The sequence below is a fragment of the Triturus cristatus genome, chromosome 1_1, assembly GCF_964204655.1.
Source record: "Triturus cristatus chromosome 1_1, aTriCri1.1, whole genome shotgun sequence".
In the NCBI taxonomy this organism is placed as follows: Eukaryota; Metazoa; Chordata; class Amphibia; order Caudata; family Salamandridae; genus Triturus; species Triturus cristatus.
In genome coordinates, this window is record NC_140579.1 from 169,715,276 (window position 1) to 169,735,622 (window position 20,347).

Genomic DNA, 20,347 nt, shown 5'->3' on the forward strand with positions numbered 1-20,347 from the left:
TCAAAGGCATCACTGTTCTTCCAGGTTTCGCTCCTGTTCCACCAGTGAAACTTTCTAGCCCTGGTCTCAATGCACACCAAGTGCCCAGGTCCATCGATGATGTCGCAGCAGATTGAGGCCTTTCGGGAGATCATGCTCCATATTTTTGGCACTCTTTTGGGTCCCTCTGGTGCACTTCCAGGCCCCAAGGATCCGCAGGGGCTCCTAGTCTGTTTACTGCCAACGGGTTTCCCCTTAGAGCCATCTGGATCCCTTGAACTCTCTTCATGTTCCGTGTTGGGACCGGCACTGAAATCCGCGCCTGTTCATTGAATGTCGACCCCTGCACCGAAGCAGAAAAAGACCTGCAACCCAGTGTAGTGTCCGACTCCGAGCCGGTGACATCTCGATCAAGGCGATGTCATGATGTGCCACAGCCTCTACATAATCCATGTGACTCTGACACAATCCAACTCCTGTGCAGTCATGCATAGACATTACACCAACTTTTTGTCTCTGACTTTGACCAGAGACTACCTTATGAAGACGACAGTGGTCGGGATGGTGAAGAGTTTCCTTCATCAAAAGATGATGACAACTGGTACATGGACCAAGAGGATGCCATCAGGCTTGACACCTCACCTGATATTAGGTTGTTCCCCACTAACATTCATTTGCTACAGTGTTCAAGGAGTCCTTGATCTTCCCCTCCCCACTATGAAAGTAAAAACATATGTATTGACAAAGATCCCATAGCCTGGTCAGGCACCGACTTAACCTCTTCTGCCCTTCATTGAAGCCAACACTGACACACTGCTGCAGACTTGAGCTATATCATGTTTAGTCACCAGCTAGCCTGGTGCCATAGACCTGCGCCAGGAGACCTGGACTTCTGAACACAGCATTCAACACCTGGTAGTCTGGTGGTACAGGCGTTCACCAGTAAAGTGAACTCTAATGCCTTTTCAACCACGTCAAAATGAATAGACTCATTCAGAAATGTTCTCCTCAGCCAGCCTTGTCTTGAGGCTGGGCAATGCAAATTGGTGAGAAGGCGAATTAGACCCTTGAGTGTTTTAATAAGAGTTCATCCAAGGCATGCTTCTTGGACCTTTCTGCACCCATCAGGCAATCCCCCAACAATGTAATCCTTTTTCTTGGATATGCCAGGGACATGGAATAGGTAGTGTCAGGCCCCATCACCTGCACAGAAGGCTACCTAGCCCTTTCGAGGTGAGGACGTGGGCCCAACAGACATCAATCTGGCCAGTAGGGACAGCACTTATCCCAGTCTTGTACCCGTCTGGCTACAATCTGCAAGCCTCTTTAGTGTACCTATTACTGGTGCACAACCATCTGGTAGGGGGCAGGATCAGCCACTTTCTGCAGGTGAGTGGCTACAAATTACACTCCACAAATTGTCCAACCAGGCTATACCCTGCCATTCCTTTTCGACCCACTGCACCTGCCTCTGAACTTCGACCACTTCCAACGGATCATATGTCCATTTTATTTCAGGAAGTGTAGGCTCATTTGGCCAAAGGAACCATAGAGATGGTGCTGGCATTGGAAGTAGAGGCTGGGTGCTATTTCTACTACTTCCATGTGCCAAAGAAGAACACAGGCCTCCGCCCTATCCTAGATCATATGCCCTCTCAATGTCTTCCTACACAAGTTCAACATCAAAATGCCTACCCAGGACCAGGTTCTATCTACCCTGGATCCCGGATTCTTGATGGTATCATTCAACCTGTAAGATGCCTATTTTCACAACCTGCAGGCCCATAGTGTTTCAGGGTGGCCCACAAACACTTTCAGCTTACTGTGCTCTCTTACGGGCTCACCAGCATCCCTCGGAGGTCACAAAGGTGATGGTGGTGGTCGCTGGCTGTCTTTCAGGGTCAGGGGTACCAATCTTCCCTACCTCGACGACTGACTGTTGAAGGTAGACTCTCCATAGTTAGTCCCGAACCACCTTCAGATGACAGGAAACCTCTTGATATCATGGGGTTCTCAGTCAACCTGCTGAAGATACACCTGACTTCTTCAGAGGCTCCCCTTCATCGGAGCAGTCTTGGATTCTGTGCGCTTTTGAGCCTTTCAACACGACCAGTGATTCCAGGTCGCTTGAATATGATCCATATGTTTCAGCCTCTGTTCTGGGTCTCAGTTTGGATGGCTCTAAAGCGTTTTGAACAAAGTTTAAAGAATTTTCCCGTAGGTTAAACTAGTATTCAATCCCCATCCATTTACCACTTCACTCTTTTATTATATTTTTCTTCTTTATACCACACCAGCAGGGCTAACTAAATGTTCTAAAAGCACTAGGAACACAAACAACATAAAATTCCCAAACTATTGGTTAAATGTGTATTCTTATTCATAAAAATCATCTTCTGATTCACTTTAAACAAGATAAAAATCACATCAAAACAACATGTAACTTGGAAATAAATATTAAAGTACAAGCTCATCTATCACATTTTTACAGTTGTGCATATCCAACACATATGTTACTGTGCAATCATGAGTTGATAGATTATATACAATTGTGCAGTGCTGATGGATTATGCCACTGTTTATAATCATCAACGCATTTTGGTGGCTAACAAAAACCACCTTCTTCAGGACGTAACAATTGTATATTCTTCCCCAATTAATATTGTTAAAACCTTTATCATGATTGTTGTTGCAAAGTCTCCTGTAATGTAAAGATGTAACTAGGGATTCAAAAAACGATGTAATTCTCTGTATAGGTTCCATCAGTTTCTTATCTGACTGAGCTTAAATCCCAATGGGCCTGATGTTCTTTAATCGTCCTCAGACAAGTCTCCTACTGATGTTGTTAGATGGATGTAGTTTATTCAAACATGAATGTCTACGGTCGGTCACGTAACACCAACTTCGACAACCGGGCATCCTTTTAGTTAACCTTCTTTTATCACCCTGTTTCTTTCTCTTAAAACACAAGGACTGCCAAGTTTGCATTCTCAGCGTCAGGAGCCTGACCACGGTTCCACGGTTTCTCAGACAATAGTGTTGGGAGCAAAAGTCCCAAGAGTTTTAACTGAAAAGATCCCTGTTTGTCGAAGTTGGTGTGAGGTAGCCAACCGTAGACGTTAATTGTTGGCGACACTTTTGAGCACTGGAATTCCCAAGAAGGCTATCTCATGAAGAAACGCTCAACCTGACTTGGAGCACAGGACTCTTCTGTTCTTTCCTGATGCTATCTCCCATGCTCCGAGTTCTGAAGATCAGGAATGACCTGGCCTGAGTCATGGTAGTGGCTCCAGATTTGGCCGGGAGCGTGTGGTACCTACTACTAGGCTTGAGCATCCATCCTCCGCTCAAACTGCGACTCAGTGTGGACCTTCTGTCACCGCAGTAGGGCAGGATCTTACACCCGGGCCTGCACAACATGCACCCTTGATGTCATGTGGCAGCCAGGCATCTCATCGAAATCTGTGTACGCAGGGCTCAGGGATAAGCTTGTGGCTTGGTGTAGTACTCACCAGTTGAATCCGTTGAATGTCAGATGTGTTGATGTTTGGTCTGTTTTTTGCCCAGTAAGGTCTTGCTCTGGACACAGAGGTTATTTGTTGGCCTTTTTACGTTTGCCGGACCAACTGTCCATATTGAAAGCAGTGATTGTGATTTGTTTTCTAAAAGGTTTATAGCACATGTTTTCATCTAAGGCCTTTGTGATGCCCCAGTGGGACTTACATCTGGTTCACATGTTTCTAATATGGTTCATATGTTGTTAATATGTACCACAGTTGTGTATTGCGCCTACTCAGTCTAAGAACTATCTTCCTGGTTGCTACAACATCCGCACTCTGGGTGAGAGAACTTCCGGCCCTTTTGGTGTAGCCCCTCTTAACACCTTTTTTCCAGACAAACTGGTTTTATGGACTTGAACTGCGTTTGTGACAAAGGTGGCAATGCCTTTTCATGTTGGACAAGCTGTCATGCTTCTGACTTTCTTTGCTCTGCCCCATCTCTCAAAAGAGGAACATAAACTCCATAGTTTAGACCCAAAGAGAACACTCAGTTTTTGCATCTGTTGCGCCAAAGAACATTGGGTGAATGGTCCGCTTTTTGTTGGATTCTGTGGAGTGAAAAAATTCAAGGCTGGTGCAGAAAAGGACTATTTCTTGATGGATAGTTCTCTGTATTAGGATCTGCTACACATTGGCTAAGAAGGAGCCTCTAGAATGCCTAAGGGCCCCCTCCACCACTGTGTTGGCATGCGAAATTCATGCGATACCAAAGGCGATGATGGACGGAGCGTTAGAGCAAATCAAACACTCACCCCCAGTCAACTGATCTGGGTTTAATCCATCATCATTCTTTAGCTCACTCCACCACCCCAGTTCAGACATGGCCATATGCAAATCAGTCTGACCCTGTGCCTCATGGGAACAGTCCATCCCGAACTGCCAAGCCATGTCTTGCCTGGACCGGAAACTAGCATCCTGGGACCGGTTTCGGGTTTATAACCCTCGTCAGCCAGGCTATCTTGAATCCAGTGGCAAAGTGAGCAAGGGACAGCGAAATTCATGTCCTGGATACTTGTGAGGCAGCTAAGTGCACACGTTCCCAAAGCACTACTGCCTCGACAGTCAGGTCAGTCAAGAAGGGATTTTGGCTGCTCGGTCCTGCGGGACCTTTTAGTCTGGGATATCTTACTCACAAGGTATCTGCGGTTAGAATTATCCCTTAGAAGAATGCCTTCTTCTTCTGTAATGCTTTTCTGGCAGATACTCTACCTGATTGTAAGTTACTCTCGTCCCTCCCACCCCCCCTTTCTGTAGTATGGCCTTTTCCATCTCAAAAGATTCAAAGCTAAGACAGAAACTGACATCAGCATGTATGAGTGGTACTTATATGTGGCTCCGTTAGTCCCTTCCAGAGAAGAAAGTTGTCAATGTGAAGTCGCACAGCACTACCTACTGGCGTGCAGGAACACTGGTTATACGTTTTCTGAATCCAGTCTTGCACCTGGTGATATCTCCAAGGTGAGGAGGACTCTGTGGTTCGATGACACATCCACCAAAAAGAGCATCACCAAAAGTAAGTAATTTATTCTTTCGAGCTCTTCAGTCTCAGCCTTCTAGGCCACCAAAGTTTTCCGTGTAGTCTAGAACGCCTTCTGTATCTCACTTCGAGTCCATACTTATTGGATGTGTGTCTGTCTTTCCATGAGAGATCCTAAAAGTTGTTCAGCATATTAAATTCGAAATGTTGACATCATGCAGACTTGGAGACATGTAGGGAATTAGCTCAAATCCCAACAGTGCGAATTCTGTCATTCATCCTTCCAAGGTCAGTAAATTACTCACACTTAGTTTGGGTGGTAATAACATCTGCTATCTAAACACTTTTAGATTAAACTTCTTTTCACTGTGGTTTAATCTAGGGCTTTTTTTTCAAAGATGCTATGAAAATTCTTAAAGTGACTGGTAGTTATCCAGTTCATCTCCCTGACCTGTGATTGTATTGTTTTACAGCGGAAATGGGCCGGACTCTCCATCGGGCAGGAGGTTGAAGGTACGACTCGCTCATTTAATAGGGACCCTACACAAACCTTTTTAGGCTCAACTAAGAGAGCTCTGAAACTGTAAAATTGTCCCTATGTTTTTTTTTATACCAAATGATTTGTTCCAATGCAGTTGCCGGTTTTAAGCTTGCCACTTGAAGTTACTTTAGTGAAGATTATATCCAAATGATTCTTAACCCCTCTGCGAAGCTGCGAAATTCGCAGTGCTATTTATACAGGAAAAATCATTTGTGGCCTACAGGGTTCAAGTCTACAGATGAGTTTACAGCAACCTGAAGAGTGACAACTAGTTTCCTTGAGTTATCCTAGAAAACTGTGAAACTAGTTAACAAGGATGAATCTGGGAGCTACTTATTGGTAACCGCAGCATAAACAATGTGGACATTATCGTAGACAAACGACGGGTAACCTTAGATACCCAACAGCAGAGTATTGGCTATCTCACAATGTGAGTTACTGTCCTTCTACTTCTTATTGTGAAGGATGATAAATCTATGGTTTCAATGAGGAGCTCAGATGCCCCTAGACCAGTTGTGAGCGAAAACCAGGAGTGTGAATCTGGGCCACAAATCATGAGAATGGGTCGTGACCTGGTGATCAGTATTAATTTCAGCTGGAAAATTCAGACCTAAAGCACAAAGATGATGTGCCTTGCAAGAAAGACTTGGACTGTAAAATAAACAGTTTCAGCCATAATTCTTGTAGTATTAAGTATGTGGACAATTGTTAGAGACAGAGGAGAGGAGTTTATAATACTGGTCAAGCCCAATATAGACCAAACATTGGCAAAGCCAACAGGCCTGGCTTTGGCAAACCTGTGATTTTTATTTTTCAAAAAAAAAATATGCAAACGTTAAAAATGTAAAAATATTAACTAGTAAAAATGGCACCTTCTAAAAGTTACATACATATGTTTGCGAAAACAGTAAGTAAAAAAGAAACCATAGCAAAACAAAAGCAGAAATGAAAGCGCAGAATATCCTACCAGCCATACCACTGTAGTGGACTACCTTTTAGGAGGATGTGCCCATATGTAAGAGACAAATGCCATTATTCACAACAGTGATAATTTCTCTCTCAGACAAACACACAGAAACACACACATTGCAGTAGTGTCAAATGTAATAGATGGCCTTTGACAGTTATGTATTTGATGCATCTCTATACGGAACTGATGCCTCGGATTCAACAAACGCATGTGTTCGTGTCAGCAAATTATCCAGTTCATGTTTTACTTTGTGCTAGTACTTATGTCGATCCCTGTTCCTTTTTTTAACTTCTTTGTTGTTTCAATGAGTAAGCAACATTCACTTACAGGCATGTACTGAATATGCAATGCTGTACCACATCAATTACGTTTTTGCTACTTGTTTAAGGTCACTTCTCCCGTTGCTTTACATGAATATAAAAAGGACATGTAAAAACTCCCAACTCCCCCTCTCCCTCCATACCAGCTTTCTTCTTGCCAATTTCTTTTATCGTATACTTTAGGTGTGCCGTTGATTATCAATGATTCGCTTTTCCTGACTGTGAATTTCATCCAATTCCTTCCCTGTTCCTTATGCAAAACCTGAGGTACCAGGAAGCAAAACTAAATCTTAAGACTGGATACTTTCTAGACTGGGGGCTCCTTCGGAGAATAGTATCTTTGTCCCCCTGAACTATTTTCTTCCCTCATCTTCTCACCAGTCAATGAGGCTAACGTACAAGCACACTGGAAAGTGTGCGCTCTTTCCCTAGCTGCTTTCAGTAGGTTAGTAAGGTCGTTTCATTATCTGTTATTCTCTTCAGGTATTGCAGAAAGCAGGGGGTTTTGGACACTCTTGAGAGATATATAAGATTTGAGATATATGGCGGAGAAGTAAAAAGTGTCAAGACAAGATTGTAAGTTACCTAGAGTTGCCGCATGGTCAGTTTTTTTACGGGCACAACAGGAATGAAAATTGTGAATATCAGTAAAAGCTAGAAACAAGGAGTCTTTTAAGCTATTCCTAAATAATAAAGCACACACCATTAGAATTGCCAAGTTAGATAACAGAGGGTTTTACACAAGCTGGTATTCAAGTACCAGTTGCAGGCTCTTGAGCAATCTCAAAATATGAACAAATGGCCGTTATTTTCTAATAAACATGGCAAGTGCAGCGCTGCCAGTCTGCCTATGTGTGACATTTCCATGTTGACATCACATCACTGTGTGACATTTCCAGTTGACGTATGTTACACTTAGATTGACTTATAATCATAAGCATAGTCATCAATCCAAGCAGAGAGATTTCATCCACCAGCAGCAGGAATTTCTTTTAGGGGTATAATCATGAAAACTTAGTACAGCAATTGCCCTGACAGCAATGGAAATCCACAGAAGCACAAATTGCCTACATTGTGGCCTCTGATCAGATCAAACCGCACCTGTTAGCAATAGTTCCCTGAAGGACAAATAGCACCATCACCTGCCTAAGTAAAACTTCGTGTCCCCTTTCCACTTTCCACACTCCAGAGTCCCTCAGACACCCGCATGCTTTGATGTCACTGACAACAGCATGGTAGTTCAGGGGAAAGAAGCTCTGTTTTGGAATACAAAAAACACACCTATACTCAACGCTGCTGTTGATACCTGCTTTGGGAAAGCTACAATGTGATAACACAAATAGACCTAATGGATGCATTAAAGGAAAAGGATCATGTGCCACTGATGTGTACAAGAAAATCATTCGTTACACCTTTAGTTAGTCCTCCTATTGTACTGTGTGAGTCAGGCTAACCTTTAACTCTTGCATTACTGAACTTTTAGTTGTGCATTTACAACCGGAAAAACAAAACCACAAGCACCAGAATTCAAAGGTAAAAAAGCAAGACTCAAACTGCTGACAGAGACAACAATTACCACTATAATTGATTATTTTTGTTTTTTAATACCTCGCACACATTTTTTGTGCTAGCACAGTCAAAGCAAGATAATTATTTAAACATTTGGAGCCAGATGTACGATGCTTTTCTTAGGTTGCAAACAGCCCGATTTGCAGAATTGGGCTGGTTGCATCCAGACAAAATCATTTTTTATGTACAAAGTCCTGTTTTCTCGATTTGGTAACCTATTACCGAATCGCAAAATGGGTTTGAAATTTTGTATTAGGAAGGGGCGTGTTAAGGGCATCCCTTCCTAATAGCAACATTTTACGACCTACTTATGTAGGTGGTTACCCATTCGCTAACGGGAAGGGGTCAACAAGGGACCCCTTCCCCTTTGTAAATCTTTGTAAAAACGTTTTTTAAGAACCATAAGTAGTTTCCCGGAACACTGTATACTCTTAAAAAATTAAAAGAAAACTTTTCATTTTTCTTTCTGAAACGCATCCCTTTTTCCTTTAAGGAAACAGGCTGCATAAAAAAAACCACATTGCTTTATTTATAGGAAACCACCGACATGGTGGTCTGCTGACCGCAGCAGACCACCATCCCTGTGATTTTTGCGATTCCCATTGGGTCGCAAACCGAGACCCACCTCATGCGCTAGGTCTACTTACGATCCACAGGGAATTGCTGAATGTGTGAAACACACATTTGTACATTGCTGTTTGTGACTGCCCAATAGTGAATCGCAAATCGCAAACACAAAGCTATGTACTTCTGGCCCCTAACAGCTGTGCACTATGTGACCACTCCGAGTATCTACAGACCAGTTTAATTTGTGTGACAATTTATGTTAGTGCAGTGATGTGGGGAAAATACAACATTTGTGGTGTTCTGGCAGCTGATAAGTGCCAATAATAGCATATAGGGAAATAGGGTCTAAGGTATATTTTTACCGACCCAAGTTCTTATCCCCAAATCTAACTCTAAACAACACAAAAGAGAACTGGGGGTCCTTGCAGTATAAAGGAAAACACGAAAATACAAGAGTGTATTTGTGATAGAATCAGTACAAAGAATCTGAAAGGAGAGACTGGATTCCCATCAATCATTATATAATCAGTATTATCATTTGGTCATCCACCCGTTGGAGAGGTCTGTCTCTTGATCATAGAGATTACCTCAATGGGGAGCTCTCTTGCTCAGATGAAAAGGTGGAACCAGACTCACTGATATAGAAGTTCTTATTATTAGTGATCCTAAGTACGTGGTGCAGTGCAACAGATAGTAATGTGATAAGTGAGATGTTAAAAAAGAGTTCTGTGGAGCAAAACACTTCTTTAATGGAACAAACTCCTCACACCCTTGTTAAGAACAGTGCAAAAAACTTAGCAGTGTTAACAAATAACTGCTATTAATAAGGTCGACATGTTTCAGCCATAAGGGTATATTACCCACTGCTTTCTTCAGGACCTGTATATGTCAAAATCTTGCTACTGCGAAATGTACTCACACCCCCCAAAAAGAAAATGTGAAAAAAGTAAATCACACAATTGATTTACTCAGGGTTGGAATCAATACAACCTCACTTGGACTCAATCCTCCGTTTCAAAGGTGTAAAAATCACCTGTAAGAATAGAACAATCATCATCAAACACCACAAGTATTTAAACGTGCTTTACACTCTATGAGATAAATACATTTTTCTATATGCACAACCAGTCATAATCAAAAAACATGTCTACGTGGCTTACCCGTCTTGATCGGGGACTAAGCCTCACCTCACCTGTAACCTTTCTCAGGGAAATGAGGCCCCGCTCTGTAACAGATATAGTGGAGAAAAGGGCCCTTATTAGGAATATGTTCTCAATAATTATTTAGCCCTATGTTTATTAATTCTACATTCAGATAAAAGAATATAGTACATGGTGTCCACTAAGGTATGCCTGTTTAATACCACAGAACCAGTCTCAACCTTAAACTAAGAATTAAAAATGTTCCTCCACAAACAATGTCCACTTATTTGACATCTAATGCTGTAGTCTGAATAAAAAAAATGTAAATAAATTTACTGAGTAATATGCTATTCCGATAGTATGAACTGCTCATAAGCAACAAAAGAGAATCTGAACCACCTTTAGTTTCAAGAAAAGTGGAGTATGAAGTTGCTACTATATTTAAACCCACTCATTACAAGATCATGATGTCAAATGCGCGTGTTTTACCTGTCCGTCGTTGCCTCTGGCGTCTTCTGAGTCAGGGAAGGAGGCAACGACCGGAACAGGAACCGCGCTTTAAATAGGTAACTCCCGCACACCTGGTGCTGATCATTTGTCTCTTCTCCGTCCTCGTGACGTTTGAAACATGCGATCGCAAAAAATACTAGGAACAAACGGTTTACGAAGACAGCGTCCCGACGAGAACTACAATCTGACGTCGTCATGTCGGAGAATGTAGTTTATCAATCTTTTCTTTGTCGTCGTGACGTTTTTAAATATGCGGCCGCGATCCCTAGCCCAGATAATGCTGGGAGAAAGCGGTTCGCGAAAACCGCATCTCGAAGAAAACTACAAATTTACGTCATAGTGTCAGGAAGTGTAGTTTTCAATGGGCAGAGGTCCTGTAACACGATAGAAGACCCCCGTGTCCGCATTCATTTGTGCATGTTTAAAACTAGTGAAAACTCCACTTAGACTTTATCATTGTAGTCATTGATGTCCAATCAGTCAGGACTCTCCGCCAACAACCCAACTAATGGAGTTGCTAATAGATTAAATCAAAGGGAGATATTCCATAGAATATCTGCTCTGATACACATGAATCAAAAAAAATTTCAGAGCACACCACTAAACTGACGTGGCAAGAAGTAACTCAAACAGAAGAGTTATCCCTCTATGAAACAGGATAGCAACAAGAATGACCCAATATAAGACGTGTTAATCTAGACAAAAGTCGGATGGTGGCTACAAACCAGATCTGCTGTGCGGTTTGTCAAGTTGTAGTTTGAAACGGCTTGAATCAAGATGGTCCAATAGAAATCTTTGTTAGAGAGGATGTAGGAGTAAAGCATGTCCCAGATGGAACATTTCATCTCTTGCATTGAGCCCCATAATAGTTTTGAATACAAGTTATTCCATAAGCTCCTCTGAGGTGGTATATGTATAAGTCAGAGAGATGCAGCAAACACTGCTCGAAGATGTTTGTTATTAATGTTATATGTGTCCTCACAGAACATAGTATTTATTATCTTGGACTCGTGTCACTACTGTAATACTAAGGATAATATGCGATACTATGGCATAGCCCACGGCCGTGGGCAAGTCTAGTATAGAACACAGAAAGTGTCTATAAGCTGGTCCATGGTATATCGTCATTTAAACCATGAACATCACAATGGAGCTTGAAAACCCATTTTTGTTCTTTTATGAACAGATACTTGGAGATATCGCTGATATGTGATGGTATAGGCGGTTTCTCCAGTATTGTCCATTTAAAATCCTCTGCTCCATGGTTCTTCTCAACAAAATGTCTAGTAAGTCTGGTGGTAGTTTTTTTGCACCTGAAAGTGCTTTTGTGTTCAAGCATACGTGCTTTCACTTTACGGGTTGTCATACCAACATACTTGATTCGACAAGGGCAGGTAAGTAAGTAGATCACATTGCTACTATTGCAGTTCGTGAAATGGGTTTGGACCCATGGTTTGTTTGTTCCAATGTCTATGGTTGTCGTATGCGACGTCTGTGGGCAGATAGAACACATACCACATGGGTGGTGTCCTTCTACTGCCGGGTGATCCCATAATGTTCCTACTGGCCTCGTAGGTGTAGCTTTGGGTCGTGTATGTACCACTCTGTCTCTTATATTACCAGACCGTTTGAAAGCGAACAGCGGTAAGGCAATTTTATCATTACAACAATTCAGAATACGCCGGTGTTTCCGAATGCTCTTCTGTATGCAGTTTGCTAGAGTACTGAACGTATTGACAAAAGTTAACCGGTCAAGTGTTGGTTTACTTATTGGGGGTTCCCACAAGGCTTCACGGTTGTTATTATTGGCTCGTTTTAAGGCTCGTTTAACAAGTGTACAGGGATAATGTCTGTCCAGTAACTGTTCTGATAATAGTTCTGCATGGTTCTTGAAACTATTTGCAGTGGAGCAGTTTCTTCGCACTCGAAGGAACTGCCCATAAGGTAAATTATCTCTTAGTGCTTTAGGGTGTTGACTATCATACCTCAGTAATTAATTTCGTGCTATAGGCTTGCGGAATAGTTCGCTCTCTAGGCCCGATGGTGTGGCAAAGATGGACAAATCAAGAAGAGCCAATCTCGTCTTGTTTATTTCTACTGTAAACTTCAGGAACTCATTACGTGTATTAAGCCATTGGTGAAACAATAGGATGGAATCGTAATCACCCCGCCATACCACCAACACATCGTCGATGTAACGCTTCCATAAGCGAATCGATTCCGAGAAGGGATTAGATTGGGTGAGAATGTACTCTTGTTCAAAAGAGTGTACATACAAATTCGCCAAACTAGGCGCAAAAACACTTCCCATACTGGTCCCTGAGATTTGCAAGTATAAGATGTCTTCATACTTGAAAAAATTGTCCTTCATTGCCAAACGTGCCAGGGACATGATGAAATGTACCGGTGTGATCGATTTCAAATCAATTTCTTCTATAATAGAAGCCACTGTGTCTAAGGTTTCATCTTGGGGGATAGAGGTGTACAATGATTCGACATCGAAGGAGACTAAGTAGTCTCTCTCCGTGTCGAATTCAATTTGAGGTAGTAGACGTAAAACGTCTTTCGTATCTTGTAGATACGTTGGCATCTTCTGTACAATTGGTCTCAGAAAATGATCCACAAAGGCGGATAAAGGTTCTAAAATAGAACCAAGGCCTGAAATTATTGGCCTGCCAGGTGGTGGTCTCTGGATTTTATGCACCTTTGGTAGAATGTAAAAATATGGCGTTACTGGGAACTTAGTTTGTAAATATTGGGCTTCACATGTTGTTATCCACCCTTCATTCAAGGCTTCCTCGGTAAGGTCTCCAATGATTTTTTTCAATCTCTCAGTAGGATCTTCTGTAAGGACCTTATAGGACCTGTTATCACTGAGCTGTCGAAGACATTCAGTTCTATAATCCGTCGTGTCCAAAATGACGATAGAGCCGCCTTTATTGGCGGGTTTGATTGTAATTTTATTATCCTTAGACAGAGATTGTAATGCTTGTTGTTCTACACGTGGTAGATTGTTGTAGCTGCTACGCTTGTGTTTGTACAATTCAACGATCTCTCCTTGGACTGCTTTCTCAAAAGTCAGTACCTGAGGTGGTACCATGTGTCCAGGGGGGTTAAACGTCGATCGTGATCTGAGGCCTGTTTTCTGTTCGCTTTCGTCATGGTCTGTAAGTTGTTTATCTTTGAAAAAATAATGTAATCTTATTTTCCTAAAGAATTGTGCCCACTCACACTGGATTTGGAAGGGATCTCCTTCCGAAGTAGTAACAAAGCCAAGTCCATTGCTGTTTGTGACTGCCCAATAGTGAATCGCAAATCGCAAACACAAAGCTATGTACTTCTGGCCCCTAACAGCTGTGCACTATGTGACCACGCCGAGTATCTACAGACCAGTTTAATTTGTGTGACAATTTATGTTAGTGCAGTGATGTGGGGAAAATACAAAATTTGTGGTGTTCTGGCAGCTGATAAGTGCCAGACAGCAATGCGGTAACCCTAGCTTTTTGTGGAAGTTCAATTGAAATTGCAAATCACACTGAAGTGCACGGAAATTGGATGATGAAGCAGCACGGTTGTTTTAATTGCGGAGTCACCAGGATTCAGTAACACCCCCCCCCCCCTCCCTCCCCAAGGCTCGTAAAGAAATATGAAATTTAGCAAAATCTCGTGTTTTTTGTTTTCTTTTAGAAATATAGACTTGAACTTGAAAATACATGAAGAAATCGCTTTTCATTTAGTGTGTAGTTGCTCCAACTACTCCAACATAGTTGCTAAATAAGAAACAGTATTGTAGTATTTAAAAAACAAAATACACTGATTTTTCTCATAGTCATGTCTCTGTACCAACATCTGGGCTTCAGAGAATTCCACAACATTGTCAGTTGGCCATCATATGTTTCTTGACAGTTTTATATAGTGCGGACATGGCCCAAAGGAATTAGAGCGCTTTGTGAGCATCAGATTACATAACACAAGGTCAGATTTCTTTTTTTTTTCTTGGGGTAGAGATATTAAGGGATTTGCCCAGAATCACAGAATGTTGAGCTGACACCTGAACTCTAAGCTGGTTCTCCAGTTCTAAAGTCGGCAGTTCTGGCCGATAGGCCACATCTCCTCTTCAGTTCTTCTAAGAAATATGATAACACTATTAGGGAGGAGGATTTTGTGAGCACAATGGGAGGAAGAGACAAGTCTGACCTGAAGGGATGCCCAGACAACTCAGGCGAGAAGTCTCGTGTTTTTTTAAATAGCACATTGTATTGATTTTCTATAAAACAGAAATTGGTCTAAATCATAAATTGCTTTTATCAACCCTAGCCCACCTCCCCCAGTTGCCTTCCACCGCTCCTCTGTCATCCCCGTCCTGATTAGTCCTTAGCAGAAGCTTCTAGTGACCATGGGCTTCGAGGACATGGTTGCACTAGAGTACGTTGGTATTGGGCCCAATCCTTTCATATCTTCTGGTGCTTATGTACACATCCCCTGGCCGAATAACCCAGCCTCCCTCGCCCCGTACAGTGGTCCAGCCCCTTCATCCACTTCACCAAGGACGAGAGCCCACTTGTTTTCAGTTCTGTGCAATATCCCTTTTGAACACCAGCAGGCCAATCCATACCAAAGTTTTTTTATTATCGATTTTTGTCACGTTCCTCCTCGATATACAACAGTGTCGGCTTCGGATGATGAGCGAAAGTCCACCCTGCACCATATCTAAGGCAGATAGTACACCCTCCTGGAAGGTGGCAGTAGTCTCACAGTTCAAACCATGTAGAGCAAATCGCTGTTGTCTGCATTACATATGAGGCAGAGTGGTGAACTGAGGCAGAGTGGTGAAGATATCAACCCTCAATGCCACAGTTTTTGTCTAGTGAAATACGGTTGATGCAGATATTTGTTGCATGAGTCTAAACTGAGAGGCAATGGCAGAATATGTGGGGGAGGCTCAGGCTTCTCTCCAGTCGTCTACTGGTAGGGGTCCCAAATCTCTCTCCCAAGCCTCTTTATTCTAATTCTAATATTCTAATATTTAAAGTCCTCCGTCACCAGAGGCGCAACTAGAGCCACATTTCGGGGGGTGGGGGGGGGGGGGGCTGAATCTTTAAACATTAGGCAGAGTGGCGCCGATTTAGGGGGTGGGGGGGCTGAATCTAGGCTGAGTGGAGCTGCAGGGGCTCTTAAAGGGGTGAAACAACAGCGAGGCCTCATTAACATGCAAATGGTCGTTTTAAAGACCTGTGAAGTGCTCGGGCGCGGCTTTGTGTCTGTCCGGGAAGCGGGCTCATCCCGGGCTGCCACACACGAGGGGTGGGTGGGGGGGGGCGGGCTAAAGCCCTTTGAGTCCAATGGGTGTTGCGCGCCTGTCCGTCACGATGCGCACATCATTGGCCCATGCCAGGATCTTCGGAGGATCACTGCCCAGATGTAGAGAAGATTGGGATTTAGTAAACTGTAAACTAGTACATTTACAGAATACCTGGATAATCTGCAGTATTCTTGGTCCTGGCCATTGCAGATCACTTAGGAAAATCAATGCATTGTCTTTGTGTAATGCCATCTTGTCAGCTATCCCCTGTGCCGAGTCAAACTGTTTCACCTGGACATCTAATCTACTTTGCTTGTGGTTCAGTCGCGATAGCGGAGAGAGCAGTGGGGTCAGTGGATAGCCATGCCTAGCACCTTACTGTTCCCAAAACTCATCTGATGTGCTAGCCCCCCCCTACCCTTGCTTGTGCCGTCAGCCTAGTATACAGTAATCACTGTATACTTTGTGGGGCCAAAATGTAAACAGTCAAGCAGGAGAAACGAGTAGTCCCTTCCCACCGAGTTAAAGTCAAAATCGGTGAAATATCGCCAATGGGCCCTTTGATCTGCCCAGTAGAGCCAACGCATTGTGAACTCTTCTATTGTTTGTCGAGTAGCACATCTAGGCATAAAGCCCGGTCTGTCCTTTTTAACTACTTTAGTCACCGTATTTGCAAGGCCTTTAGCTCAAATTCTAACTTCTGTGATCAACACGGTTAAAGGGTGGTACGACATACACCGGTCACATGGGTGACCAGTTTGTGGAGCACAAGTCTCTTGCTTTTTTTAATTTGAAAAAAAGTGTTTTCGTATTGCTGAAACTGCCACGTTTTCACTTTATTATATCCACGCCACACTGTGTTTTAACAGATATAGGGTTTTTCTACAGTCATTGAAGCTTGTTTTATGATCTGGAACATCCCTGCTCCTCAAACAAGCTGAGAGGACTTTGGAAGAAATCCCCTATGTAGAAAGGAAATAGTGTGGCTTCGACACCGAAGTAAAAACGGGACAGTTACAGCATTACAAAACATATCTTTGAAATTTTTTAAATAAGACATGACTGGGTACCTTCTTGGCCGCAGACTTCTCTGATTCCATTTTTTAAAATAAAGCTGCCTTGTACGAAGCCTGGCTGAGGCACTGTGAGCTCAGGAGCTGCTGCGCTGTACAAATAAAGATGCATACAGCAATAGCGGACATTTAAATGCACCTTCCGACCTGCTAGTGATGGGAAATCGCTGAGTGGCCAGCGGCCGTGAGCTTGTACAACACCGACTACATTGCGCATGCGCTTCTGACCCTCCCCTGTTCCGCTCCACCTCCGATGCTACCGTGACCCCGGGGCAAAATCTCTTGTTGATAGGGAGCCATTGGAGTTGTTGGAGGTGTTGCCATGTGGCTGTGGCAGGGAATGTCGAGGACCAGTCTATCTGTGGCGTTTTGGATGTTCTGTAATTTCCTAAGCTCTTTCTGGGTGAAGCCAGTGTAGAGTGCGTTGCCGTAGACCAGTCTGCTGGTGAAGAGTATGTGGGTGACCGTCTTTCTGGATTCGGTGGGGATCCATCTGAATGTCTTTCGAAGCAGGCAGAGTGTGTGGAAGCACTCTGGCGGTTCATTGAGAGCGAGCAGTCCACTATGATGTCAAGGTTGTGCGCATGATCCGTATTATACTGCTGGAGTTTAAACTGCTGCCAACTGCACTTGAGAATTCTTTGGGATTCTTAGAGATGTAGCACCTTCTAAACTGGCGAAATCTAGTGAAATGCACTCATCGCCCAGATGTGAACTAGTTCATGGAAAATTTTAGACAGATCTGTGACAACACGGGCCCTAAAGAGGACGTTACGGTAATTTCACCCATATCTGATCCAACCTTAGTTCCATGTTTCGCATTAGCTAAAGTGGGCCCAGCTGAATTATAGCTTATAATTGGGACCATGTACACCGCGCAGTGTCCATCCAATCCCTGTCCTTCCTTCCCACTGAATGATTTCTGTCAAGAGTTGGTGCCGGTCATATCTAAGATAATAACCAGTTCACTTATGGAGGTGCATATTCTAAATTGCTTGAAAAATCTTGTGTGACTCTACTACTAAAATACAGAAATCTTTAGATCTTAAGGTTGTAGACCAATTGCTGGCACCACTTTGTTTGATAAAGATCTTGAGGAAAGTAATAACGTGTAGCTTTCTTTACATCTTGAGCATTACAATCTGCTGGCAGAGCACCAGTCTGGCATTACATGGGAATGGTGCAGAGACGTTTTTGATTTTGATTAATATGAGGGAAAGATTGCTCAATGCAGCAGACAATGCACCGGCAGCACTATTGGTGCCCTTGACACTAAGGACTATACTACCCTCATACATCACTTTTAGTAATTAGTGTGGGTTACACCCTCCTCCTTTGAGTAGTTTGAGGTATTTCTGTCAAATTAGTCATTTCAGTTTATCGGAAATGAGAGCTTTGCTCCCGCCTCATGTCTATTTTGGATTTCTGCATAGTTCACTCCTGCCCTCGATACTTTTTAATGTTTATATGAAGCCTTTTAACAATCTGATGCCTTCACAGGGCCAGCATTTCATATACTGATGACACCAAAGTCCCGACCACTTTAGGAATTTTAATACGTTTGACTGTTGATATTTGCAAATGGCTGAAGCAGAGTTGACCGGCTCCCAACTCTTGCAAAACTGATTGCTGCCTGTGGGTTTGAGGGTTGCAGTGGGCAAAATCTACACACACTATAATTGCAAGACAGTAGGAGCTTGTGCTGTCAACCTTGCAAAATAATTTAAAACCTGCAAGTGGTCCTAGACAACCATTTTACTATGGAATAGCGGGCAAGTACTGTTTGTGCTTCTACACGCTAAGCTATAGTTGTTTATCTTTGAAAATAATGGAGCCACTTTAACCTGGTCCTGGCTCCTGGCTCCAAGAAGAACTGCCGAGCCCTCGAGAAAGTCTGGAGAAGGGAACCTACACCGGACAACAGGACCACCCTCAAGCTTGCCACCCGGAAGCACCATCAGATGATCCGCGCCGCCAAGAAAACTGCATTCAAGGACCGGCTGGACAACAACGCACACAACTGCAAGGAACTCTTCAACATCGTGAAAGAGCTTTCCAACCCCAGCGCAGGAAGCAACGACATCACCCCATCGCAAGACCTCTGCAACTCCCTCGCCTCATACTTCCACGACAAGATCGCGGACATACACAACAGCTTCAACAACCAACCAACGCACACCACGACCGAACAACCACCCCCCACCACCACCCTCCACGCCTGGACTCCAATCAGCACCGAAGACACCATCCGCACGATGAACTCCATCCACTCCGGATCGCCGACCGACCCCTGCCCTCACCACATCTTCAACAAGGCCGACGCTGTCATCGCACCCCACCTGCGAGACATCATCAACACATCCTTCGACACCGCCACCTTCCCTGAGAGCTGGAAGCACGCCGAACTCAGCGCTCTACTCAAGAAACCCACAGCGGACCCCACCGATCTCAAGAATTACCGCCCCATCTCGCTCCTCCCGTTTCCAGCCAAAGTCATCGAGAAGACCGTCAACAAGCAGCTGGCCGCCTTCCTTGAGACAAATGGATCCCTCGACCCCTCACAGTCTGGCTTCCGAGCCAACCACAGCACCGAGACCGCCCTCATCGCCGCCACCGATGACATCCGAGCCCTGATGGACAACGGAGAAACAGCGGCCCTCATCCTCCTAGACCTCTCCGCGGCATTCGACACTGTCTGCCACCGCACCCTAGTACAGCGCCTCAGCAATGTCGGAATCCAGGAGAAGGCTCTAGAATGGATCATCTCCTTCCTTGACGGAAGAACACAGAGAGTCCGCCTACCACCGTACAAGTCAGAGGCCTCCGAAGTCATCTGCGGCGTCCCGCAAGGATCCTCGCTGAGCCCCACCCTCTTCAACGTCTACATGAGCCCCCTCGCAGCCATCGCACGCCAACACAACCTCAGCATAATCTCCTACGCCGACGACACCCAGCTGATCCTCTCCCTGACCAACGACCCCGCCGCCGCCAGAGCCAACCTGCACGAAGGGATGAAAGAGGTAGCAGAGTGGATGACGAACAGCCGCCTGAAACTGAACTCAGACAAGACGGAGGTCCTCATCCTGGGCTCTTCACCCTCCGCCTGGGACGACTCCTGGTGGCCTCCCGCCCTGGGCACCGCACCCAAACCGACAGACCACGCACGCAACCTAGGCTTCATCCTAGACTCCTCCCTCTCCATGACCAGGCAAGTCAACAACGTCTCCTCGGCGTGCTTCAACATCCTACGCATGCTACGGAAGATCTTCTGGTGGATCCCCACCGAGACCAGGAAGACCGTCACCCAGGCCCTCGTCACTAGTCGACTGGACTACGG

At 44.1% G+C, this 20,347-nt stretch overlaps 1 protein-coding gene across 6 annotated transcripts in view; it reads left to right on the forward strand.

The window, feature by feature from the left end:
- LOC146869905 (vesicle-fusing ATPase-like) overlaps window positions 1-20,347 on the forward strand; it is a 1,998,451-nt gene that overhangs the window by 862,592 nt on the left and 1,115,512 nt on the right. For all 6 annotated transcript variants that reach the window (XM_085624087.1, XM_085624086.1, XM_085624090.1 and 3 more), the window contains one exon: window positions 5,490-5,529. In XM_085624087.1, coding sequence (XP_085480213.1) covers window positions 5,490-5,529 — 40 coding nt within the window. The remainder of the gene's footprint in view (window positions 1-5,489; window positions 5,530-20,347) is intronic.